At 53.1% G+C, this 25,052-nt stretch overlaps 2 protein-coding genes across 5 annotated transcripts in view; one reads left to right on the forward strand and one right to left on the reverse strand.

Moving 5' to 3' along the window:
* STAB1 (stabilin 1) overlaps nucleotides 1–8,245 on the forward strand; it is a 53,381-nt gene extending 45,136 nt beyond the window's left edge. For 3 of the 4 annotated variants that reach the window (XM_033071930.1, XM_033071932.1, XM_033071931.1), the window contains 18 exons: nucleotides 212–298; nucleotides 768–914; nucleotides 1,085–1,150; nucleotides 1,686–1,911; nucleotides 2,472–2,621; nucleotides 3,153–3,257; nucleotides 3,709–3,816; nucleotides 3,932–4,125; nucleotides 4,756–4,900; nucleotides 5,279–5,412; nucleotides 5,725–5,890; nucleotides 6,109–6,215; nucleotides 6,422–6,541; nucleotides 6,920–7,072; nucleotides 7,193–7,312; nucleotides 7,486–7,626; nucleotides 7,765–7,923; nucleotides 8,136–8,245. In XM_033071930.1, coding sequence (XP_032927821.1) covers nucleotides 212–298; nucleotides 768–914; nucleotides 1,085–1,150; nucleotides 1,686–1,911; nucleotides 2,472–2,621; nucleotides 3,153–3,257; nucleotides 3,709–3,816; nucleotides 3,932–4,125; nucleotides 4,756–4,900; nucleotides 5,279–5,412; nucleotides 5,725–5,890; nucleotides 6,109–6,215; nucleotides 6,422–6,541; nucleotides 6,920–7,072; nucleotides 7,193–7,312; nucleotides 7,486–7,626; nucleotides 7,765–7,923; nucleotides 8,136–8,186 — 2,379 coding nt within the window. In that variant the 3' untranslated portion in view covers nucleotides 8,187–8,245. Of the gene's footprint in view, nucleotides 1–211; nucleotides 299–767; nucleotides 915–1,084; nucleotides 1,151–1,685; nucleotides 1,912–2,471; nucleotides 2,622–3,152; nucleotides 3,258–3,708; nucleotides 3,817–3,931; nucleotides 4,126–4,755; nucleotides 4,901–5,278; nucleotides 5,413–5,724; nucleotides 5,891–6,108; nucleotides 6,216–6,421; nucleotides 6,542–6,919; nucleotides 7,073–7,164; nucleotides 7,313–7,485; nucleotides 7,627–7,764; nucleotides 7,924–8,135 lie in introns of those variants that run through there. The other variant, XM_033071933.2, reaches the window with a different exon arrangement.
* Nucleotides 8,246–8,681: 436 nt separating this feature from the next.
* Nucleotides 8,682–25,052, reverse strand: part of NT5DC2 (5'-nucleotidase domain containing 2) — a 28,793-nt gene continuing 12,422 nt past the window's right edge. Inside the window, exons 5-14 of the mRNA XM_033071775.1 lie at nucleotides 24,935–25,028; nucleotides 20,565–20,693; nucleotides 17,491–17,551; nucleotides 17,139–17,241; nucleotides 16,566–16,667; nucleotides 15,258–15,339; nucleotides 12,152–12,238; nucleotides 11,596–11,736; nucleotides 11,300–11,364; nucleotides 8,682–10,868 (exon numbers count right to left, since the gene is read on the reverse strand). Coding sequence (XP_032927666.1) covers nucleotides 10,607–10,868; nucleotides 11,300–11,364; nucleotides 11,596–11,736; nucleotides 12,152–12,238; nucleotides 15,258–15,339; nucleotides 16,566–16,667; nucleotides 17,139–17,241; nucleotides 17,491–17,551; nucleotides 20,565–20,693; nucleotides 24,935–25,028 — 1,126 coding nt within the window. The 3' untranslated portion in view covers nucleotides 8,682–10,606. The remainder of the gene's footprint in view (nucleotides 10,869–11,299; nucleotides 11,365–11,595; nucleotides 11,737–12,151; nucleotides 12,239–15,257; nucleotides 15,340–16,565; nucleotides 16,668–17,138; nucleotides 17,242–17,490; nucleotides 17,552–20,564; nucleotides 20,694–24,934; nucleotides 25,029–25,052) is intronic.

Below are 25,052 nucleotides of genomic sequence, written 5' to 3' on the forward strand. Positions count from 1 at the left end.
AAGCCAGGCTCTGCTTTTTCACACTGGCCTCTCACTGTGCAGGAATCTGGGACTAACCCAGCACAGCTGTGCTGTGCCACCCACACCAGCTTCAGGGACTGCCACACCACACCCCTCCGAGGCTGGCCACTGACCCCTGTCCTCACCATATGTCAACATGAACTGCCACTTTTGCCAGTCTCTCCTTCACATTTGTGTTTTTCCTTCTTAGATTGTTGCTGGTAATGTGCCCCAAGTTGAAACCATACGGACCTTGCACGGCTCCATCATCTCGTTCAGCTGCAGCAAAGCCCACCTGGTGAGTGTTGGTGATTCCTGCCTTGGCTGCCCATGGAGCAAGTGTCCCTGGGCATGGCCACGGGGCAGCTGGTGCTTCTGGCACGGAGTGAGCACAGAGCTGGGGTGCTTGCAGGCTGGGACACCCCATTCCCTGGCTACAGCTGGGCTGTAAAGAGGCACCGGGTGTGGCCAGCTGGCAGGGAAGTGCAGAGGTGTGTGGTACAGTACATGAATGTCACAATGATTGGCTGCAAAGCCAACCCCATGGTGCCACAACCTTTAGAGAACACAGGCTGCAATGGACAGAGGCCATCCTTAGGAGAGGTGGCTGTGAAAAGTGGGAAGGGTGGTCAAGGACATGCGCACAGAGATTCTGGAATTCTTGGGGTGATTTAGAAGCCATGGCAGCCGAAATGAAGCAGCTTTTGGGTGGTACAGCCAGGATGTAGGATGTGCCAGAATCACAGGTTGCTTTCTTCCTGTGTTAGGGGGAGATTCTGGTGGGGAACAATGATGCCACCATCATCCAGAGGCACATGGAGTTCAATGGGGGCATTGCTCATGGCATTGATAGACTGCTGGAGCCACCGGATCTGGGATCTCGGTGTGATGAGTTCACCCTTGTTGAGCTGCAGGTAAGCACCTGTGGTGAGGTGAATGAGAACCTGGGCCACCCCTGCAGCCCCACACCTGGGAAGAGGGATGTCTGGAGGGCTTGCTGCTCTTCCTTGGCAAAGCTCTGAGCAGCCAAGAGAGGCAGCAGCACATTCTGAGTTGTTGTGAAGTTTCTTTCTCCCCTCCACAGGGATCTACAGAGAGCTGTGGACTCTGTGGCTTTGAGCCACCCTGCCCTGCCGGCTCCGTTCAACGGGTAAAGCTCACAGCTTTGTCACCAGGGAGGCCCAGCAGGGCACTGATGGCAACACCCACGTGCCCCTCCCTCATGTTTTAGCAGCAAGATGAAAGCCCAGCTGTATGGGGCAAGCCCTTGGCTCAGCCACACTGTCCATGCCTTTCCCCAAGTCATGCAGGAGCTGGGCTTAAAAATATGGGATCCAGTGGTCTTTGCTTGGTCAGTCCTTTGTGGGTGACAGTGGCACAGGGGTCCTTCCAACAGCACTGGGGGTGGCTCTGGGTGCTTTATAGCAAGAGAGCTCGGCCTGGGAGTGGCTCAGGGATCCCATGGAGAGCAGCCTTGGGGGCAGTGGCTGTACCCCACTCTATATACCCCAGTGTATTCTCATTGCTGGCTCCTGGTGTGCCCCTGCGGTTCCTGCATTGTGACCAGCCCCAGCACATGTTAGGAAACCTCTGTTCCTTTGCCATAAAACTGAATGAGTGGCACAAGAAAACTCAAGGCAAGTGACCAGTGTGGCAAACCCTGTGTTTTGCCTGCTTGCCCACAGGGGGAAACCAGGCGCTGCTACTATTACGGGGGCTACCTGCTGAGGAACACGTTCCTGCTGCACCGCGACTCGCTGCTGCGGCCGGCGTGGCCACACTCGCCCTGGGACCCCTTCAGGAGACCCTTCTCTTCCAGGGGGCCTCTCAGACGAGGCTGCAGGAGGAGCTGCGTTTCCAGCCAGTGGGTCCCGCAGTGCTGTGCCAACCACTATGGCCGGGACTGCCGGGGTAAGAGCCGCGCCCCGGGCCTGTCCCCAGCAAGAAGGTGACACCTGTGGTTCAGCACATCCGACATCCATCAGTGTGCTTCCCTGCAGAAGGGCAGGCAGAAGCCCAGGCAGGGAGCCCCAGGCTGCAGAGGGTGCAGGGAGCAATACCATGGGAAAGTTCCCTTTCCTTGGAGAATCTTGTCTCTGTGAAGAGCCCTGGGCGCAGGGCTGCTGGGGGTGGCTGTCAGACATGTCACTCACCTCTAGATGTTGTAAATGCTCGATCATTCCCTGCCCTCTGTGCCTTGGGCAGCTTTCACATCCTTGGGTGAGTCTGCTGTTCGTGGGGCAGGACAGCACAGACTCACCACGTCACAGCAGGGCTTCTTCCCAGGCTGGAAGCTGTGACAAATTTGTCCCGCTTGTCCCCATTCCTAAGTTTTCCTGGCATGGGACATCCCCAGCACTCGGTCCCCAGACTGCTGAGCTCTGTGGTCACCCCGTGAGCAGCAGCTCAGGGACAGCTCCAGCACAGCGTCCCTTTGTCACCAGAGCCTCACTAAGGTGCCCCATTTGCAGCGTGCCCGGGAGGGCTGGAGGCGCCGTGCAACAACCGCGGGACCTGCGATGACAAAATCGGTGGCTCAGGGATCTGCAACTGCAGCCAGGAGTTCATCGGGACGGGCTGCGAGCTGTGCGCGCCCGGCAGATACGGCCCGGAGTGCCGAGGTACGGCGGGGCAGGGCTGGGCAGGGCTGGGCAGGGCTGCAGGACACGGGATGTGCTGGGCTGGCTCCCTGGCAGCCCACGGCTGATAAGGACAAAGACCCCTCCTCGTATGTCGAGCACAGCTGAAAGCCCCGGTTTGGGAGAAAGTATTTCACTGTGCTGTGAGCTAGGGGACACAGAAGTCGTGATGAATCCTGCAGAGAAAGAGAATCATCTGGGACGTGCTCAGCAGGGACCTGTGCCTGTGTGAGACTGAAGCAAAGGGAGGGAGAAGAGAGTCTTCCATCCTCCCATCCCAAACTGGACCTCACAGGGTGCCAGAGTGGGAAATGCCCAGGGGAGAGGAGTGATGGGGTACTGTGGGTGCAGAGGCTTCTCTTCCTCTCTGAAGGGCGTGTGTGACAGGGGCCAGGACTGTGTTGGGCTCCTGTGCCCACCTCACACCTGCCCACAATGCCACATTAGTGCCACATGGCTGTCCCAGGGCCTTTCCACCAGGGCACAAATGCTGTGTTTGTCCATTCCTCACAGAGTGCAACTGTACTGAGAACGGTGTGTGCAATGGAGGCCTGCACGGCGACGGCTTCTGCTTCTGTGCCGAGGGCTGGACTGGGGACCGCTGTGAAATCAGACTGGGTGAGGGGTGCTCAGCTGTTCCCTGGGACACACCTGCTATTCCCTGGGACCTGCTGCCACATGGCTGCTTTCCCAGGAGCTGGGTAGTTGAAGCTGCTGTTCAGAAATATCTCCAAAAATGAGCTCTCAGTTGTGAGGCTCACCCTGAGATCTGCACATGCTGTTGAATGTGAAGGGTTGGGGTGGTGAGGAAGGGGCAGAGGAGAAAAGCTCTACTGGATCATGATCAAGTCCCTGAGCTCAGAGGTGCTCCAAGAAGGGCTGGAGACGTAGATCTGAGGTGTGTTTGATGGAGTAACAAACCTCTGTGTTTGGGTAAGGCACCTGCAGAACAGAACGGGGGGAGGGAGAGAGGTGTGGGGCAGGTGGCCTGGGACAGAGGCTGGTGGTGGCAGCCGTGGCCCTGTCACAGCCCTTCGGTCACTGTGGGCCGGGTGTGCTCTGGTTTCAGTGGTGACACCCACCTGCTCTCCCCCGTGCCACGCCCAGGCCGTCTGCCGAGCCGGCAACCTCTGCGAGTGCGACCTGCACTACGAAGGGGACGGGAGAACCTGCTCAGGTACAGCACGGGAGCGGGCAGGAGGGCAGGTGACCATCCGCCCATGGCCGTGCTGGGTGGCAGCTGGGAGCACACCTGATGAGGTGTGTGGTTAACGCTGCCTTCCCTCCCGCAGTGATCGACATGTGCAGCCAGGACAACGGGGGCTGTGCCCGGCACGCACAGTGCTCACAAACGGGCGTGAACGTGTCGTGCTCCTGCGACCCCGGCTACAGCGGCGACGGCTTCATCTGCGAGCCCATCGACCGCTGTGCCGACGGCAGGAACGGGGACTGCAGCGAGCACGCCCGCTGCATCAGCACCGGCCCGGTGAGCGGCCCGAGGGCCGGGGACACCCCTGTGCTGGGAGCACCGCCCAGCTGGCACACCTGGGACAGCCTGGGACAGCCTGGCACAGCCTGAGACAATGTCCCCCTACTGCAGTCCCCTCCTCCCCATGCCCTCAGGTGCTGTGCTCATCCTGCGGGTGTTTATCACTGGCAGGGCTGTGCTGCTGTGATAATAATGGGGATGTTACACTGAGGCTGGTTTTCCCCACTCGTCTGTCTAAGGAGCAACAGATGTGTCAGTTGTGTCAGTTGTGTCATTCCTGGGCTGTTCTGGGGGCTCTGGGATGGTCCTTCAAGGACAATGCTGGCCATTTTTGTAGAAGAACCAAAGCTGATCACGACAGGCCACAAGATGGGACTGGGAGCATGGTGTAGTGCAGGAGTCAAGAGGCACATACCTCAAAGCTCAAACAGCACACGCCAAGGACTCGGTGTGACATTGCCTGGGTGTGGGGGTAGGACAGGCCATGTGGCCTTTCACAGCTGTGTCACAGCCCCAGCAGGCTGGAGAGGCATTCTGAAGGCTCATCCCCATCTCCACAGGGATGCAAGATCCCCTGGCAGCTGGCCCTGTTTGCACTGACACAATTCACCCTTCCCTGTGCTGCAGAACGAGCGGCGCTGCGAATGCAAGCAGGGCTACGTGGGTGACGGGATCCAGTGCCTGGAGGAGGCCGTGCCCCCCACGGACCGGTGCCTGGAAAACAACGGGCAGTGCCACCGGGAGGCCACCTGCACTGACCTGCACTTCCATGGTGAGTGTGCAGCCCTGCAGGGCCAGGGGTGATGGTCCATGGACAGGCACATCCCTCATCCTTCACCTTTGGCCTGCAGCTCCCCTCAGGAGAGCTGGAGGGTGGGATGGCCAAGGGCACAGGGACTCATCTCTGTAGCTTGGTTTTCACATTTCCCTTTCCCCTACACGTCATGTGGGGAGGTGAGCCATCCCTGATGGCCTCTGGTGGCAGTGGGTCCCCTCTAGAAGCTCGGAGGAAGCCTCTCCCTCACTTGTGCCTTGTGCACATCCCACCCTCCTTGGCAGTGCCCACGGTGACACAGGGACCCATGTGGCTGCCCAGGCAGGTGGCTCAGTGTGTCCTGTGCTGATGCTCCTGTGCTTTGGTGTTTTGCAGATAAGACCATGGGTGTGTTTCACCTGCAGTCACCCCGAGGAAAGTATGACTTCACTTATGAGCAGGCTCAGGCAGCCTGTGCTGCTGAAGGTGCTTCCCTGGCCACATTCCAGCAGCTGGGTGCAGCACAGCAGGTCAGGGCAGGGGTGGCTCTGTCCCCTCATGGGGCTGGGACAGGCCATGCACCTCCCGGGGCCCGGGCCAGCCCAGGGGTCACATGTGGGTGGATGCTGTCCTCCCCTCAGCCAGGCCCTGTTTGCTCCATCCAAATCCATGAAACAGGAGGGCTGGCTGGTATTGCCAGTACACTGGGATGGGACTTGTGACTGTTCCCAGCACTTTGGGTATTGGGTGCATATTGGATGAGGCACAGTGGGAATGTTCATTGGGGCAGAAAACCTGGGACAGAGCTATTTTTAATCTAAGCATTGATTTTCCTCTTCTAGATGGGATTCCATCTTTGCTTGGTGGGTTGGCTGGACAATGGCACAGCTGGATACCCCACAGCCTACCCCAACCCCAGCTGTGGCTCCAGCCATGTGGGAATTGTGGACTATGGCTTCCGAAGCAACCTGAGCGAGACCTGGGATGCGTTCTGCTACCGGGAGAAGGGTGAGTGGTGCCAGCACTTCTCCTGGGGACAGTCCTGCTGGGCACAAGAGCTGGGTCAGGGCAGCAGGCAGGGAACTGCCCTGGAGCATGAGGGCAGGCGAGCACACCCCCTCTCCCATGCCCACATCCAGAGGGAACATGCTGAGGGTATCCAGAAATCAAAAGGGTTGGTGCAGCGAGCACTGGTGAGTCCAACCCACCCTGGTGTTCCTTTGCAGATGTGACCTGCACGTGCCGAGATGGGTTTTTGGGAGATGGGTACTGGTGCCGTGGGAAACTGTCCGATGTGCTCGCAGACCAGGACCGCTTCTCCACCTTCTATTCCGTAAGAGACGCTCTCCTGGCTCTGCAGGAGCAGCAGGGCAGAGGGAGGGATCCCCTGGAACAGGGAGGAGTTGGGGTTTGGTCTGTGTGCAAGGCTACACACACAGAGGGGTTTCTTTCCAGGGCTGGGATTTCCTGGGCTGGGGAAGGTGGTGGCATTGTGCTGCCAGCAATGTATTGATGGGGAGGATCTCCCATCTGTTCCAGATGTTGCTGAATTTTGCCAATGACACGGAAGAAGGACTGGATTTTTTCACGTATTTGTCTGATGCCTATGTTCCCAAAACTCTCTTTGCCCCTCTGAATTCTGGCTTTGCAGACAATGAGGTAAGCAAGCAGGGAGGAACTATCAGAGCCCCAGAGGAGAGCAGGTGTCACCAACACTGGCATGACAGTGTGAAATAATCTGGGGAAGGAGGAGGAATGTGGGTCAGAGAGGACCAGTGGATTTGAGGTCCCAGTCCAACCATTACTTCAGAAGAGCCATTTAGGTCAGGATGCTCAGAGCCTTCTCTAGCTAGGCTTTAACAATCCTAGGGCTGGCAAATCCCTTCTGCTCTGCACATTCTGTGCCATGTTATCCATGAATGGAGCTGTCTGTGGCCATGGAGAGGGTCTGGGTTTGGCTGGGGGGCTGCACAGCATCAGGGAAAGGGAGAGAGCAGCTCATCCATTTCTCACCCCTGTGCACTGGTGCTTATTCAGACACTGACAGGAGAAGAACTGAAGCTCCACGTGTCATCCAGCAATATCATGCTCTTCAGCTTCAACCTCACAACGGGCACCATCATCCCATCCCAGTCCGGATACGACCTCCATGTGTCAGACCTCCCAGCGAGCAACAGCACAGAGCACTCAGTAGGTTCAGCCTTGGCAGAGGGCAAAGAAAGCCACAAGTTTTCACCACATCTCTTTTGAGACAGGGAATGATGGGGAGCCTTTCTGGGCAGGTGAGATCATCTGTGTCCTGTGCTGTAGGACGCCAGGGGGATCAATGACACCGCGATTGTGGAGTGGGACATCATAGCTTTTAATGGCATCATTCACGTGATAGCAGGGCCCCTGAGGATCCCAGCGTCCGTAGTTCACCTTGGCCAGGTGAGTCCGGGCCATGAACAGGGCTGGCAGCAGGCCTGGCCCCGGGGGTGATGTGCAGGGCCATCCCAGGAGCGGGCCCTGGGCTCTGCTCTGTGCGGGGCTCGCTGTGGGAGCGCTGGGGAGCAGCAGCAGGGCCGGGCAGGGCCGTGACGGGGCCGCTGCTCTCGGCACAGGTGAACGGCGCGGCGCAGGGCTCCGTGGCCACCGGGACCTTGTCCGCGCTGTGCTTCGCGCTCGCACTGGCTGCGGGCGCCGGCGTCGCCTACTACTGGGTGAGGAGGCGGCGGCAGCAGGGGCAGTTCGGCTACTACCAGGTACGGGCCAGCCGGGCTGCGGGTGGCTGCGCGTGAGGGGCCGGCACGGCAGGGGGAGCCCGCGGGCGGCAAGGGGCAGGGGTGTGCGGGGCGCGCCCCCGTGCCCGCAGTCCCGCGCACCCGCCGCTCCCGTTGCAGGCCGATCTCCGCGGGGACGAGGAGCCGGAGGAGGAGGAGCCGCGGCCCCGGCCCGAGCGCGCGGGCCCGCGCGCCGCCAGGCCCCGCCCACAGCGGCCGCTCGTGGCCATCCCCAACCCGCTGTACGGCGGCCACGCCCCCGACTACGAACCGCTGCACGTGAGACACGCCCCGCCCCAAGCTCCCTCCGCCCCGCCCCAGCCCCGCCCCAGCCCCGCCCCACGCACCCTCAGCCCCGCCCCACGCACCCTTCACTCCGCCCCGCGCTCCCTCAGCCCTGCCCCGCTCTCCCTCATCCCCGCCCCGCCCCGCGCTCCCTCCGCCCCGCGCTCCCTCCGCCCCGCGCTCACGCCGCGCTCTCTCCCTCACAGGACCCTCCCCTGGCGGACACCGGCACCGATCCCTACGGGTTCCTGCAGTGAGCCCGCGCGGCCCCGACCGGACCGCACCGCGCTGCCGGGAAATAAACAGCTCAGCGCCACCGGCTGTGCCCGCCCCTGTCTCGCCGCCCCGGCCCCGGTCTCCCACCGCCCGCCCCGCCGGTACCGGCCGCCCCCAGCGATGGGAGCTCCTGCCCCTTCTCGCCCCCGTCCCGTACGAGATGGTGTCTGCCCAAGCCTGCAGCACCCAGGGCCCAGTTCCGCCGCTCCCAGGCACGGACGGCCCTCAGTGCTAACGTGCAGCAGCCCCCGGGGCCCGCCGGGCCTCACTCCTGTGCCCTCACACTGCCCCGTGCTCAGGTACGAGTCACCACCCCACACACCTTTCGGCTGTACGGGCACCGCCTGCTCCGCGCTGAACGTCTCAGCCCTGCCCTGCCCCATGCCCGCCCCGGCTCCAGCCCGGACTGCCGTCGGTCGTGCCCCCAGGGCAGGCAGAGGAGCCCGCTGGGCGCAGTGAGCGGGTTAGTCAGTTAGTTACACATGCTGCAGACGTTTATTGAGCTACACACTACACACAGCACACAAACAAGTGTCACATGCACCTACTACAGGTGTTTGATTAGAGCAGCCACGTTAACAGATTGTTCAAGCCACTGAGTCCAGCACAAGGCATCTTGAAAGTGTGCGAGAGGCTGGCACATGGCACAAAGGCAGTGACACACAAGGGACAGACTGACAGGCCAGCCTGGCACGGCACTGGGGAGGAACATGCAGGAGAAGATTGTGTGTGTGTGTGTGTGTGTGTGTGTGTGTGTGTGTGTGTGTGTGTGTGTGTGTGAGAGAGAGAGAGAGAGAGAGAGAGAGAGAGAAACACTCACTGAGGATTGCTGACACACTCCGTGCCTTTCTCTGAGGCACAGGGTCCTCCACAGTGCCCTGGTTCCTCTTCCTCGGCTGCCCCCACACTGACACCCTCAGCCCTTGGAGCCACCACCCTGGCCCAGTGCTCACCAGCCCCTGGTGCCTGCCCCCATGCTCATCCTCAGCTCTCTCCAAACCCTTAGGCCTACCCACTCTGCAGTCACTCGTTCAGCTGTGCCTGCTCCCTGCCAGGCCCTCATTTCTCTGTTCCCTCTCTCCTCCCTGTCACCCCAACACTGACTGCCCCTGAGCAAGTGGGCACTGTCATGCTTGTTGCCACCTGCAAATGCTGTGGCAGGGAGGGGAGGAGAAGGAGGACTGAGGCAATCACCCCTTCATCCTATAGCCATCACTTCCCACACACCAACCAGCTTCCTGAGGGCATCATCTCCTGCCTCTTAGGGCCAACCAGTATCAGAGTGGCACAAACAACACCCCCTCTCCACCTCACCTGCCCTCTACCCTTCCCCAACATCCTGCATGGCCCTGGGCCAGTCTGAAGCCTGGGCAGGACCAGCAAGGCCCTGAGCCAAGTGCAGAGCCCACTTTTTGCACCTCCCATCCTAAATCAGCTCTCACCTTTCTGGGCACTCTGTCACCCTTGTCCCATCCTACAGCCTCTGGCATCACTAACAGCATCTCTTTGCTCTTCCTCCTGCTGAGGAGGCACACAGGGCTTTGCCTGGCCCTGCTCTCCACTTGCCCCTCCAGCCACCTTAGGCCACATTTCAGTGAACACAGATGGAAGGTCACCACCTCTGCTGCCAGCCCTGCACCTTCCCTGAAGGGCTGAACACATCCTCTGCAGCTCACAACAAACCACACCACACCAATTGCCAAAGTATTGGTGTCACATGGCACCAAACCCAAAAATACCAACAATGCACAGCTTTAAGCTTTCTCAATAACCAGCCATGTCCCCAGACAGTAACTCTGAGAGCCTGTGACCTACTCCCACACCCAAGGCTTGCACATCCTGCCCAGTGACCTGGCAGAGCCCCCAGCTGGACAGGCCAGGCCAGTGGGAAGCAGGCTGGGGCTGAGGGCTGCTGGGCAGGTAATGCTGCTGATGTTTTGCACTGACTGATGGGTTTGAGTGGGTGCCCAGCTGGCAGCCCTGACCCTCCCTGTCTAGCTGCAGAGTCACTCATGCTGCAGCCCCAGCCTATGGGGGCAGCTGTCACACCTTGTCACACCTCCCATGGGTTGTTTTCACCAAGCACTGGAGCTGTGGAGCTCCATGCCCGAGCCACTTCTCTGGGCACAGAGCAGGGAGGGGCAGTGTCCCACCACCAGCTCTGACCCCTCCACCTCACCTACTGCTAGAGAGGACTCCCTGCACAAGCACCCATCTTCTGTCCAGCCTGCAATGCACTTCAGGGAAAGGGATGGAGCCAGTGAAGGGAGAAAATAAACACACCATCTACACGCATACGCAAGTGTCGAACGCCCTTTAGTGGTAGACAGAGGTGCTGCGGCCGTGCAGCCCGGCCCCGCTCCAGCCCCGGCTGTGCTGCTGCTGCTGCAGTACCTGCCCTTCACCGGATGTGCACCATCTCCTCCAGGAAGGGGGTTTTCATGCAGCCTGTGCAGAGCTGGTCCATCCAGAGCGGAGCCTCGTGCTGCAGAGGGGTGCGCCGCGGGTAGAAGGTGAAATTCACGTCGTAGTTGAGCAGGCAGCTGATGGAAGCCATGTAGATATCAGAGAAGCGCACCAGCCGGCGCGAGAAGTACGTGGGGTTGTGGAAGGTGCGGAAGATGCTTCCAAACTGGGGGTTGAACAGGTTCTTCGTCAGAGACCTGAGAAGAAAGAGATGGTGTTCTGTAGCTAAAACTGTGGTCACAGATTCTTCCCACTCCCTTAGCCCCGGGCCACTCCACTCCCTGAGCATTAGGGGATCACCCCAGGCACGCCCTCTCAAGGCTGTGATGCAGAGCAGTCCTTGTGCAGTGAGACTGATGAATATTCAGTGCAGTCGTACCCCACCTGTTTATGGGCAATGGCAGGAGCTGCAGTGGCAGAGAGCCCACCAACCTCTCCCAGCACTCCGCTTTCCCACCCTGCCTTCCAACCAGCCCAACCTCCCAGGCTGCAGGACTGCACTGCTGTATGGCACCCACTAGGCAGGACCAGAGTCCAGCAGCTGCAGCAGCACTGTCCCCAAAGCAGGTTATAAAACAGGACCTGGGAGCCCCTATGAAACCTCACAACTGAGAGGGGAAATGCTCACCTGATCTCCTGCCGTTCCTTCATCCACTCCAGCAATACTTGCTTTGACTCTGCATCCTGATACATCTGCAAAGACAGCAGTAGAAAGCATCACATCCATCAGTCCTGCAGGCCACATCTCAGCTCCCTGCAATGTCCACTGTAACTTACAGACCCAGAGCCCACTGCAGCAGGAAGAGGAGGAGATATTTTTGAGAACCAGTCAAGATGGTACATCCCCTCATCCCCATGCCAAACTCAAAATTGAGACTCAGAGGGTAGCATGTAACTTGTCCTGCTCAGCCAGGAGCTGTTTACCTGCATTCTCTCCAGCAGCCCTGTGAGAGCCTGCTGCCAGGTCAGGGAGTGCATGTACTGCTCTGTGTTTATGATCCTGATCTCCGTCTCCAGTTCAGGAACGATGGCTCCAGTCCTCCAGCCATGACGCAGCATGAGGTCCTGGAGGTCAGGGTGAAAAAACAACCAAGAATTCAACATAAAGACTGAAAGCCAAACATAACCCTGGTTCCTAGAAAAGTGGGTTTGTTCCCATTTCACATTCTCAGGGGACAGCCATCCATGGCCCGTGCCAGTAACAACCATCTCCTGGTCACTAAGACGTATGAAGCACCTAAAAAGGTGGGATCAACACAAATTGCTCTCAAATTCACACTCTACCCACAGAAAGGAGCCTTTTCTCCAGTGCCTGCCTCTGACAGTGGTGGGGAAGCCTGTGTGTCCCGTGGTGGGGAGGGTACCCTGCACAGCCCTGAGCACTCAGAGCAGGCCCTGCCTTACGTTCAGCCCAGCTGCAGGTACAGCAGCCGTGTGGGGTTGCTCCCACCTCACTGGAGAGCTGAGACTTTTCACTCACCGCAAGGTCACTGTACAGATGGTCACCAAAGTAGAGCACTTTGGATCCACGCCAGCCTGTCAGCCTCAGGAAATCAAACAGGTTGCCCTGCAAGTGACAGGAGCACAGAGTGAAACGTGGGTACATGCAGGTGGGAGCGCTCTCAAGGGATGGCAACCTGCTCTCTGCCCCACCACCTACACCTAAAGGTTTCTGGCCTTCCCCACCTCACTTCCTTTTCTTCCCTCTACATCCCTCAGCTTTTTTAAGGCTAGAGAAAATGTCCAAAGAGTTTTTGCAAATAGGGAATTCAGGGGAAATTCTGTGGTCTAGGGCACAGCAAGTCAAGAAGACAACATGGGCTAAAAAGGCAACAAAAGGAGGCAGTTCAGAGGCCAAGATATACCTAAATTAGAAAAGCCTGAGGATGGGCAGAAAGAACCCCAGTTAATCTGGGTTTAGAAGTTGCTGGTCTCAGGTGATAATGACTTCACCTCTCAGGGTGCACCAGAGGGAAGGTGAGCACTGCCAGGCAAGGCTTTTGAAGTCAGGAGTTGTTCTACATCCCTGACCACCATCCCAACCCCAAAGATTAACAACACTCACACATCCACAGGAATTGTTTAACCAAGCCAAAGAGCCAGGCAGCCTGCGCAGATTCACAGCTGAGTAAAACAAACCAAACCCCAAAGCACCAGCTAGAGCACAGCACCAAGCAGCTTTCAAGGCTTTCCAAACATCCATACATGCACAGAAGGCCCTTCAGGGACTACCTTTCCATCTCCACACAAGTTTCCCACATGAGTCATGAAAACAAAACCCATTAGGAAAATAAATGGCCCCATCAATGCCAGCCCAAGCAGTCAGTGCAAACCTATGAGCCACTCAGCAGCAATCCCTGTGGCCAGTCTGCAGTGGCAGGAGGGAGCCAGCACCCCCAATCACCAGCACCAGCCTGGCCAGAGGACCCCCAAAGGCAAGACAGCCCTCTAGCAGCCACTGGCAGCTGGCTGTATGCACAGCTAAGGCTGGCCAGGACCAGGGTGCTGGGCCTTCTGTTCCTGCAGCATCCCTGCAGCTGAGCAGACTTCCCTTAACAGCACAGAAACAGGACCAGGCAGCCTCTGCACTACTTGGACACAGCATTGCTGCTGCTCACGTGAGGGCTGCTCAGGAAGCCACTGGCAGAGAAGGGAATGGAGCATAGCCTTGGAAGGAGGAAAGTCCTCTTGCTGTGCTCCAGTCACCTCAAACAGCTATGGACCTGACAGCCAGGAAACTTGTGCTTGGACCTCCATGGAGCCACAGACCTGTTCTGAGACCTCCAGGTCCTGCCCTCCTTTCCCCCAAGATCACAGGTCTGGAGAGGGATGGGAGTACAAACCTGGCACATACAGAAAACACCACATGTGTTGGAACAGAGGGACTAGAGGGCATCACTTCCACTTCCCAGTCCCTAGGCCAAAACATCAATCCTTGAGGTCCCATTAATGGGATATCCATGGCAAAAAACTGCCACCCAGCCCTGCTTCAGAGGACAGGAACAGCTCAGAAGCCTCTGGCACAGGTCCATGACCACTAACACTTGCCAGAAAGAAGTATATTGTGGCACTCCAAGAAACCAAAAATCCTAGAGGCAGGGTGGGCTACAACCAGGATACACACTCTACCACATCCTAAGAACCACAGTCAGACAACAGCCTTAATGTAGTCAGCTAAATGTAATGTAATTGTGGGGAAGCATTGGAGAGGGGCCCAAAATCCTACCCAGCCCACCTTCCTCCCTCCTCTTTCCCCTTCCTCAGTGCACCATTCACTTGGGTGAGCAACCTGTGGCCACAAGATGTGGGTGGGTCAGGAGCAGGATTTAATGCAGCAATAAACTCCATGGGTGAGGTGTGCCTTTCTCCTGAGGGAGCTGTTAACCCACTGAGAATGAGCTCTGCTTGCAAGTTCCCAGCTCTGAGCTCTTGGCAGAGGATGGGACACCAGCCCAGCACTTTGGCAGACCCACCAGACAGAGGTTTCCTAACAGCACTACTCAAGGACATGACCTAGTCTGCTACCACGGGTCAGGTCCCAGCTCCTTGACTGCAATCTCACTAACAGTTTCTTCCCGTGGGATTGGACAGCTCAAATAACCAAGAACAAACTGTCCTTAAGCCAGAGGCAACTTGTCTCAGGGGACAGACCAGCTGCAAGGACAACACCCAGGGCAGCAAGTTCACCAGAGCTGGAGCTCATCTTTGGACATGCTGGTCCTTCTAGAAGGGGAGAGTCAGGAGCCAGGCTTTGTACCCTCTTTGATGTTTTGTACCCTATTTGATCACCCTTGTTTCTTTATTCCTTGTTTCTTTATTCTGCACAAGTCCACCTTTTCCAACCTTATGGAGAACAATTTGAAGTGAGGTGTGGAAGATCTTTGCTGGGCCTTTTTATCTCAACTACCACACTCTTGGGAGCCCCTCCAGAAGAAGAGTTTCAGGACCAGGACAATCAGAAGAGCTGAGGGAAAAGTGCACAACTGGCCATGCTGGACAGTGCCAGAGCAGAGCTCCCAGGGTGAAGGTTTCATTGTACATGGGGCAGGGGACATTCACTGGCCCCTCCCAAACATCCAGGGGATGTTTCCACACAAACAGGGCAGCAGCAGGGAAAACCCAGCCTGGCAGAGGTAACTCAGCACAGGTTCCCTTGGGCAGAAAAGCAAGTTCCCCACACCTTAAGTTACCTGGTCCTGCTGTGCCTTTTCCCAGTTGTCCCTGCCCCTCCATCCCTAGTGCCAAGCCCATGCTGAAGGCATTGTGGGGGACAGTGTCCTGCTAGGCCAGCCAGAGCTCCTGGGGACAGAGGGCACCTGCCACTGCCCACAGCCAGCACAGAGCCAGAGCATGTCTTCTTACAAACACTTTCTACCTACACAGATGCTCTTTTCAAGGACTTGTGTGTCTTACTTTTCAAACACTAAACATGAACAAGTGTCTTACAGCAGAACCCATCACCTCCCCTCGCCCTGCCCAAGCACAGTGTCCTGTTTTTCCAGTGATTTCCAAAAGTGCAGGCATGTTAAAAGTCCCCATCCTTTCAGACTGCTACTTGACACCCCTTATGCACCCATTCACTTTACCTCTTTGTAGATCTTTCCCTTCTCCAGCTGGTTTATTTTGTCCCACTGCAGTGAGCCTTTATCATCTAGTTTTCGAAAAGGTCTGGGAAAAAACGGGGAGATGTCAACTTCTTTTGATTTTTGGTGATTGTTACCCAGCAACCAGAACATTTGAATCACAAAACTTGTTTACCTATGTAACAAATTGAAATAAAAGCTCCGCATGAGTTCTAAGTGACCTTCTGGGCCTTCTGCACTATTTTCTCAGGGGAAGAGAAAGTATGAAAGGGAAATACCTTTTCAAAACTCTTCCATTGACTGTAACCATTTCATGTCAAAATCCCTAACAATTCTTGTTTTCACATCCAGAGAGGAAGAAAATAATCATAATGACTCCCTCTGAAATGCCAAGGCCAAGAAGGCTTTGCCATGAAACACTTTGTGTGCTCTTCCAGCCTGGCTATGCCCCAGCCCAACAGAGACCATGGAATGTCCTAATAGCATAAAGCAAGTCTGCAGAGAAAATGGAAAGCAGTCCCCATGCTGAGTTCACCAGGTGAAGTGAGCTGTCTCCTGTTTGTCCTGAGGGCTTGCCATGACATTCTCACTCCATGAGTGGATCTTAGGCACCAGGCAGCCATAGGTTTCATTTTCAGGAGGGCCAGATCATCATAGCTCCTGGCTGTGCTTGTAAAGCATTTCACCTGCAGCCCATGACAAAAACCTTCACCAGGCCAGCACAGCTTATAAAGCCATTCCACAGGTTTACTGTAGTATATGCCAACAGTCTGGGTAGTGTGGGAGGAAAATACATACAAAAGAAAGAACAGACCAATCCCCCTACTAAGCAGACACAAGTTCCCAAAGCAAAAAAGCCAAAGAGCAAAGTAAGGACAGCAGCCTGTCTACTGGCAGCTCCCAACTAACCACAAAACCCAGCTGCCACATACAAAGGCTTCCAGAACTGCCAGTTCCCAAACGGCATCTATCCAGTACAAACAAGACCAAAAAAACCTCCAAAAACAAACCACACTGATACTTACTGTGGGGAAGAGGAAAAGGAAAGATTCTGTCACACTCTCAAGACAAGAAATGGCCATTTCTCATGCCAGTTTTAGAAACACATTTTCTGCTTAGCTCTACACATTCTATCTACTTATTCCCAGACTGGTCAATTTTTGCCTCCTCAGAGAGTATCTGAGAGAACATTAGAAGGCTGAACACCTCCTGGAGCTAGACTATGCTTAGCAAACCCTGCTTTCTGTCAGGTAGAGGAGCAGTTCCCTGCAGAGGGCCCAAGGCCCAGGCAGGAGTGCCCTGGACACGTACTTCCGCCGGTCAGTGAAGAAGTTGGGCTTGTCCGCTTGCACAATGACCATGTCGAATAAATCCCGCCAGTTCTTGCCAACCATGTGCTTCATTCCTTTGTCCCTAAGGGAACAGAGAAATTAATAGATCCAGTACTCTTTTTTCACCCAACACTGCATCTTTACAACAGTACGCTCTAAATTCACTCTTATTTCAGTAACAGAGAACAGATTTGTGAATCCCCCAAAGCTGTCTCATTGTATGAAATATTGATGCTGTACTTTGTTTAAGCTGTCACACACTTTCTTCTGCACCACAGGAAGCCCAGGGAAGTCTGTGATGCAGCAAACACTGCTAGAGGCAATGGAAAGCGTCAGCTCTGTAATGTTGTGGCCACCCACAGCCTTGTAACTGCTTGAAAAAGTGAGATCAATGCTTGGGTGCAACATTCACCACAAGCAGCTCCCAGAGAGCCCCATGACTACTGCCACAGAACCCTGGCCCATACAAATTTCAGGTGCTCAGAGGAGGGAGCACCCTGCACAGCTCTTGCTGTGCCATGGTGACCCATTGATGAGCAATAATGGTACTCACACAAAGCTAAAGGGACTGTTTGTGATGAGGAACAGTTTCTTCTTGTGGTTCACCAGGCGGTTTAGCACAGCATAGATTTCATCCCCGTGCAGAATATACTGTTCTGTAACAGAATGAAACACATCAATCAGGACACTTTGTCATTTGTCATGGCCACATTTCTATAAACCAAACCAAACTTAGCCCCCATACCACTAAAGATGTAAAAGGTTTGAGCTTGATCCACCTCAGTTAGGGAGGCAATAAAGCACCATGGTGACAAAGTGGCCTGCCTCATCCCCATCAGTCCATCTAAAGAGAAAGACTGAGGAAGTGACAAGTGAATTCAGCACCAGAGCTCTATTTAACTCACCCATATCTTTTTCAATCCATTTGTACATCACTCCTTTCACATGAACATCTCTAATTGCATCCTAAAGAAAAGAGCAAGGGGGAAAAGGTTTCAGTTTTACAAGATGGCATTCTGTTTCCCAGCAAACCTACTGCCACCACTGAGGACCAAGGCAGTAAGGATAATCCCCTCCTTGCTGAATGAACAAAAGCTCCACCATTGCAAAGCAGCAGAGCCTGCCCAGCAGGGCTCACCAAGATGCCAAAAGAACAGTGTGGTTGGCTTAGCTGATGCAGTGTAAGGGGGAAAAAACTTACCTGGGAAAGTGCAAGCTCCTTCCTGCTCTTAGAAGCAAGTACATGTTACCCCACTGGTTCCAAGGCAATAAAGACTGTTCCACTCCAAAACCATTTACTGTCCCAACACTGTACTGTCTCAGACACCAGGTAGCTTTTCCTCCTCCCTGTGCCTCTGGAAGCTCTGCCAAGGGTGACCCAAAGGACAGGAGTGTGGCTGGGCTGAACAGCAGCAGAGGAGAGCATCTGTGATCCCAGGGTGCTCCCCACAAGCCAAGGAGGGCCACAGCTCCCAGCCCTGGGTGACCAGTGTGCACAGGTAGAGCAGAAGCTCCCGCCAGGAGGGTGGCACAAAACACAGCTGGGAGGGAAGCAAGCTAAAACAGATGTTGTCGAGGGCATCCAAATCTCCTCTCTTTTCCAGGCCAGAAGCCAAGATACAGCACATTTTTGGACACACCCAACTGAGATTCTGCCCAAGTCTCCATACAGCAAGATATGCCAAACCACAAAACCATTTCCAGAGTAGCAACACAGTTTGCAGTGTTTGTACATGCAAATGCTTGTTTGAACAGCACTGTTTTCACCTCTGACAATTTACACAGGTAAACAAATGCTGCCTTTCCCCAGGACCCTTAAATTCCTGTTACACTGTATGTGTCCCTTCACGAGCTGCCCTTTCAGACTGAGTCCCACACTCACGACTGACATCACTACAGTGAGATTTGCCACACAGTCAACAGGTCTCATGGCAGTGCTAGGGAAACCTCCTCATGACCCCCAAAAAAAATTCCTTCAGAGCTGGAGAGAACCACCATTTACAACTTAAAAGGGGATGATGAAGGTGCAGGCATTACCAGTTCAAAATGGAGTTTTAGGAGCTTCTTTCCACCATGTGGATTTGAAGGGCAAAAAGGCAGAGGTCACATCTCTTTGCCTTATTGGAAGGAATCTGAATAGACAGCAGGAGCTCAAAAAGAAAACAACTTTCTCTTAACCAGCACTGTCACTAAAAGCAAGCAGAACTTTGGACTTGTGTCAAAACTACCTTTGCAGAGAAGAAAAATTTCAGTATGCTCTTTCCCTAAACTCCTGCCCTCCAAAAAACAAAAGAAGAAAAATAAAGAAACCGATAATGTTTCTGCAGGTAAAATCTTGAAGCCTTGGTAGGCTCAAACAGGGCTCAAAAAATGCCTCCAAAAGAAAGCAGGGTAAACTGTACATTCTTACTCTCAAATATGAAGTGACCAAACTGGTGTGACTGATAATTACATATCAGCTTCAGCCTTTACCATACCCCAGGGTCTGCCCTTTTGACTCAGTGCAGTGCCTGTAGCACTTAACCTGCTCCTAAACACACAGGCTGCATCAGCAGTACTACCAGGAGTTACAGCAGGGTGTCACACCAAGCCAGAGCTGTCCTAACAGCTGGGCTCTGCAGGTCCCCTGGGACACCTGTCTGCAGCACAGACTGTGTGTTCATGTTCACAAAGTATTTCTTTGAGCTTGAACTTGGGTACTGCAAAGGGATAAGTTTTATAAAAATGTTTGTTTATCCTCATTGTACAGGAAAAACTCTTCTGGTGAGAGCATACAATGGTCCCTAGTTTCAATATAGATGTCAGGCATTGCCACAAATTTTATGTCTTAGCTCTCTTTGCCTGCTTTAGTTGTTCCTCAGGGATGACCACATTCTCCACCAAAAGGACAAAGGCAGGATTAGCACTCAGGAGTCTGAGGGCTGGACCACACCACTTGCGCTGCATTGGACAGGTATCAGCTGTGGCAACCATCCCCCTGCTCCCAAGATTTCAATTAGGAACACATCCATTTGATCTCAAAAGAAGGTTCATAAGATACCCTTCACAAAAGGCCTCAGAGTCAGCTGTACCCCCTTTTCCCATTTTCCCCACCCCAAAAGAAAAACAAACAAATATGTTAAGCTCTTGTGGGAAATGGGCTGGCACCATGTTCCTATCAAGCACCAGCAGAAGGTCAGGACACACAGCTGGCAGGTGGATCCTTATCACAAGGCAGCAGCACAGACATGGAGCTTCATTTCCCCATGGAGCCCCATTTCCCTCCCAAAGCTGAACAGTGGTGAGCCTAAGATTCCCACAAGGTACAAAACAAAAACTCTTCTCCTTGGAAAAAGGCATGCAATAAGGAAAATGTGTTGTCTGTCAGCATAAGTCATCCAGAGCAGCAATCTCAAGCACTTACATCTTGTCTACAGCATTAACTAAGAAGTTAAACAGCCCCAACAATGCTGATAATCCCACACAGCCCTTTCAAGTGCCACTTAACACCCTGGAGTAAATGACACATGAAAGCTGCAGTCACCCACTGGATCAGACTGCAGCTGCAAGGGGTACAGGATCCTCTGAGCAAGCAAGGACAGGTGTTTTGCAACAATCACTGTATAAAGTAAACTGTTTGGTAAACAGCTAGATCAAGACTCTTTGAAAAATGAGATACTAAGGAAAACAATTTAAAAGTCTGTAGAACCAGAAAACATTTACACAAGCTTTGTGACATATTTCCCATGGAAGGACCTTCAGCCAAAGCAGCCTAGGCACTCCTACACAAATACACCAGAAACACCAGCTCTGTAGTACAGACAGAACCCAAACATGCTCTGAAAACACAGCTTTGAATATTCCGTGGTAATGCTTTGATCTAAAGGGACAGCAGAGCTGTCATATCAGGCTGGTCACTGCCAGCCCCTTGGGTTTGGGTGTTGCAGAGCTCACAGCTCTGATGTGGTGTGAGCTGTGGGGCAGCTGACATTTCACTTACAGATATGTCCTTGTAGAGATGCACCTGGTCAAACTCAATGCCATGAGTGATGAAGTAATCGATGACTGAAGAGAGCAGTGTCATTTCAGGAAGAGAAAAGATGTCCATAAACTGCTTAAGTGATGGACCCTGGAAAGCAGAAAATGAAAGGGAGACATTAAACCAAAAATACTGGGAAAAAATAGTAAAGCCAACAAACAAGCTCATATCACCCAGCATCATCTGAAATATATTACAGGCTAACAAAAACACTAGTGTGGGAAGTCCCAGCCACTCAGCAAGCAGCCCTCTCTTCTCAACCAAAACACCAACCTTGAAGAGAGAGAGGTGTCTCCTTCACATAAATCATTAAACAAACCCAGCATCATTAATATCACAGGGTGAAGATGGAGGAAGCAGGGAGTTGGTCCCAGATATTTTTATTTCAAACTCTGGTTCCCACCTGGACTCTTGGCATTAATACAGGTGCCAACAGACAATGCTCTGCTACAGCAGCAGACAAGGGCCTGGCTGAAGATGCCACAATGCTCATCTAAACCAGACTGTGACACTGGACACAGGGCACCAAAGCTGCTCAAAACACTTTCCAGTGAGGCTTCACAACGCAGTGTAAGAATCACTCTAACAAGCCATTTGTCAGTGCCTGTCTGTCACTACAGAAGCCCAGAGGAAAAAGAACTCCAGCCCACCAGCAGACAAGTGGAAATGGACAATTACATCCTGTCTTGGGTTGCAATGTAAAATGTAACCAGCAGTGTGTATTCTATCACCATCTGTTGAAAACAGGTGGGCAGTGATCTTTATCTGTTCCATGATCCATGCCTCACAACACTGGGGAGGATATCCTCTGTTAATGGGCCAGCTGTTAAAACCAAGTGAAACAGTTTTCTTTATGTCTTCCAACCCATCCTCCATCCAGGAAGATATCTTCTGTTAATGGCCCATTGAGTCCCACTGTATGACTGATAAAATCACATCATCCCATTGGGAGATGCTCCACCCATGGGGAGGAACCAAGCATTTCCTACCTGAATATAATCTGAGATTTGGAACACCACAGCAGCCTTTTCCACTGGATCCTCAGAGGAAGACCAGACCCATCTATACCACCACTGGAACCTTCAAAGGAAAACTGCACCTTCTACAGAATCACTGCTCCAACAGAACCACATCTGTTACTCCAGGAGGACTGCAGCCACCATTTAATGGGACTGCTGCCAACACCCCGACACCCTGACTGACAGGGTGTCAGGTTGGATTCTGACTCTCTCAGTGGGTTTTTTTTTTAATTACTGCATTTTTATTTTATATTTCCTAGTAAAGAACTGTTATTCCTATTCCCATATCTTTGCCTGAGAGCCCCTTAATTTCAAAATTGTAATAATTCAGACGGAGGGGGGTTACACTCTCCATTTCAAGAGAAGCTCATGCCTTCCTTAGCAGACACCTGTCGTTTCAAACCAAGACACCTCCTGACCAAGGCATAATTCCCCTTGCATTAGGCAGAGTTGCAGCTCTCACACACATTTGCTATTGTTATTGCCTATCAATCACAAACTTCTCAGCAGGCCAAGGGCCCCAGAGAGGCTTTCCAGTAAAATAAACTCTGTTTATTCTGTAGATACCACCTGTGCAGAGGACTGCAATGAGTCTCTCTTGCAGGATGAAGCTGGGAACAACATTTTCATTTTCCATTGATAAAGGTCCAGGCCAGAATAGGGACAGTTTCTAAGGCCCCATATATGGAAAGCAATTTGGGAAGCACACAGACCTGCCCATGAATCTGGTCACCAGCAGTGCCCTGGCAATCCAGTTCCATCACGTCTGTGCATGAACTTTGAGCAATTCAGGACTGACAGCTGTGAAGTTGCAATGCTGCAGCATAGTACTGGCCCAGTTCAGAAAGCATTTATTAGAGCTGTGTGAAAGACAGACATGAAAGCAGCATCCAGAAAACCACAGAAGGTGCAGAAGGTGGAAGCTGATGGGGCCCCTCCTGCCTAATGACAAACTGTGGCCCTGTCAGGTGAAGATGTGTAACAAGGGAACATCTCTGGTTTAGTCTGACTGGGTAAGGGTGGCACAAGACCTGCCCTGTCTAAAGGCAATGCCTGGGGCAAATTGGGGTCAAAAGGCCAATGGAACAACAAACAGTATTTTGCTTTGAGGTATATTCCAAAAAATGCTGCAATCAAAAGCTGTGTTGGTGTGCTGAGGGTTATACAATTTCCATCCACCCAGCACAGGCCAATTTCACCTACAGCAGAAAACAACAAAGGACCACATACACATGGTGGTGCTGCTGAGGATGCTCACTGAATCCTTCCAACACTTCTGTCCATTTTGATGTCTGGTTGCTAAGGGAATATTTCTCCCATATAAAACCAAAAGTTTCACTAAACAGCCTTCATCTTTTTTCCTGTTCAGAGATTCTGAGAAAGAAGCAAGAGGACAAAGACAGGCAGCTCCTACTGAAATAACTAGGTATGGGATTTAGCAGAGCACAGCCGAGCAATGACCTGAACTACCTCTCAACACCTGAAGTACTGAGGAGACAGGTAAATGTTCAGTGTCAACAGCAAAGATTTACCTTGTCAACTCTGATTTCCTTTTTGTGCCTCATGTCATTTGTCTACAGGGCAAGTCCAACCTCTCCCAATTCCCTTCAGTGGCCTTGACTTCCTTAGGCAGACACAGTGACAGGACTCATGACAAAAATTGGACTGTGCTTCCAGAATGTTGCATGTACCTTTTCTACAACACCCTTGAGATCTCTACCTTCATTACAGGCCATCACATGCAAAGCCACACCAGTTGCAGTGTCCTACCCTGGGAAAGATCTGTGCCCACCTACTGCTGGCAGCAGTCCACACACTCTAGCTAAGAGAGAACCAGGAAAACCCTTAAGGGAGAGTTTTTACACACTTCAGCCATATCAGTCCCACTTCTCTTGTTGCCTGTTAGCAACATCAGCATGGCAGACTGAGGAGAACAAATCAAAGACCCCTGCTAAAGGCTGACTCCATTTCTTCACACCAGAAGTCATCTTAACCCTTCTTTCATCTTTCTCACTAATGTGGGAAAATATGCCCCGCTCAGGGACACAGGCTGAGCAGACACTGCTGAATGCAAATGCCATTAGTTGTAACTACTTTTGTTCTCTTTGGGATCCACCTATAAGTTCAGAGAGTCTATTCCATTACCAGGAGAGGAGATTCACCTCTTCACAAAGACTAAGCTGGTATCTCTATTTCTGTGGCCAATGTTTTTAATACCAGCTACAGGAAAGAAGAAAGCACCTGGTACATACAAAGCACAGAAAGACACCTCAGCATAAGCGCCTGGTCCTACAGAAGACCACAACTTGAAGCAGGTTTCAGGTTTACAATTATTTAAAAAGAAAGATGAAATCATGTCAGGTTTGGCAGGAGTGAGGAGAGTTGCACAGGAGGAGGCCAATCAAGGGCAGTTTACAGACAGATCAAATTCTAAACAAAAATGTCCTATTTCAAAGCTGGAAACATCACTGAGCTATAAACAGAGTATATACTCATCCAAAAAGCAACCACTCACATTAATTGTTCCCAAGAGAGAAAGAGAAAAATTGTGAAGTGACCTTGCTGGAGACTTCACAGAGCAGACTCACAGGGTTATTACCAGAGGAAGTGTGCCCTTCTCTCTGCAGCTTCCCCTAAGGCACCAGAGCTAAGGCAAGAAACAAAGCAGTTCTGGAAGAAAGGATGTGAATGATCCTGCTTGGCCACTGCACCACACGAGACACTCAAGGAAGAAAAATCTCTCCTAATTCCTCTAGTTCAGGCAACCAAAGGATTTTTACAGCTCCTACAGACAGAATGTCAGTATTTTACTGCTCCCCACATTCATGGACTATTACCCTTAAATTAATATCCCCTAAGCAGATCTGAAGGAGTGTGGAGGGAGATCCTGAACATGACGCCTTACCCAAAACCAAAGAGAGAAAGGCATCGAAGCACCCTACTGCTGCTACACACAGAGACCTGCTCCCCAACAGCTCACTGCAAACACTGCAGGCTGCCCCAGTAGCCTGGGAGCTAGATTTGACCAAGAAACAAGCAGGGAACATCCCCCTATCAGCTTTCAAAGCCATTCAGCTCCAGGCCAATAGCCCTGGTATTTAGAAATGTTTTGCAGATGTCTTTTAGATGCTAAACTGCTAAATAACCTCTGGGGCATATTCCCACTAGAACAAAAACACACACTGCAGCTCACTGGGGACCCAGCCTTTCCAAAGGAGGCTGCAGTCATTTACATGTGCATACAATTCCCTCTGTTTTCCAAGCTGTTCAAAGAGCTGCTGCTACATGCCAGCAGCCAAGGGCTTACAATACCTTGCCATAGAAGTCACTCATCTGGTACAGGGGGATGTGCTGTGTACCACCGTAGAGTTCAATCACCTCTTCATCAGGCACCGGTTTGAGCCCTCTAGACACAAAACAACACAGTTTG

Source organism: Catharus ustulatus, chromosome 13 (genome assembly GCF_009819885.2).
Source record: "Catharus ustulatus isolate bCatUst1 chromosome 13, bCatUst1.pri.v2, whole genome shotgun sequence".
In the NCBI taxonomy this organism is placed as follows: domain Eukaryota; kingdom Metazoa; phylum Chordata; class Aves; order Passeriformes; family Turdidae; genus Catharus; species Catharus ustulatus.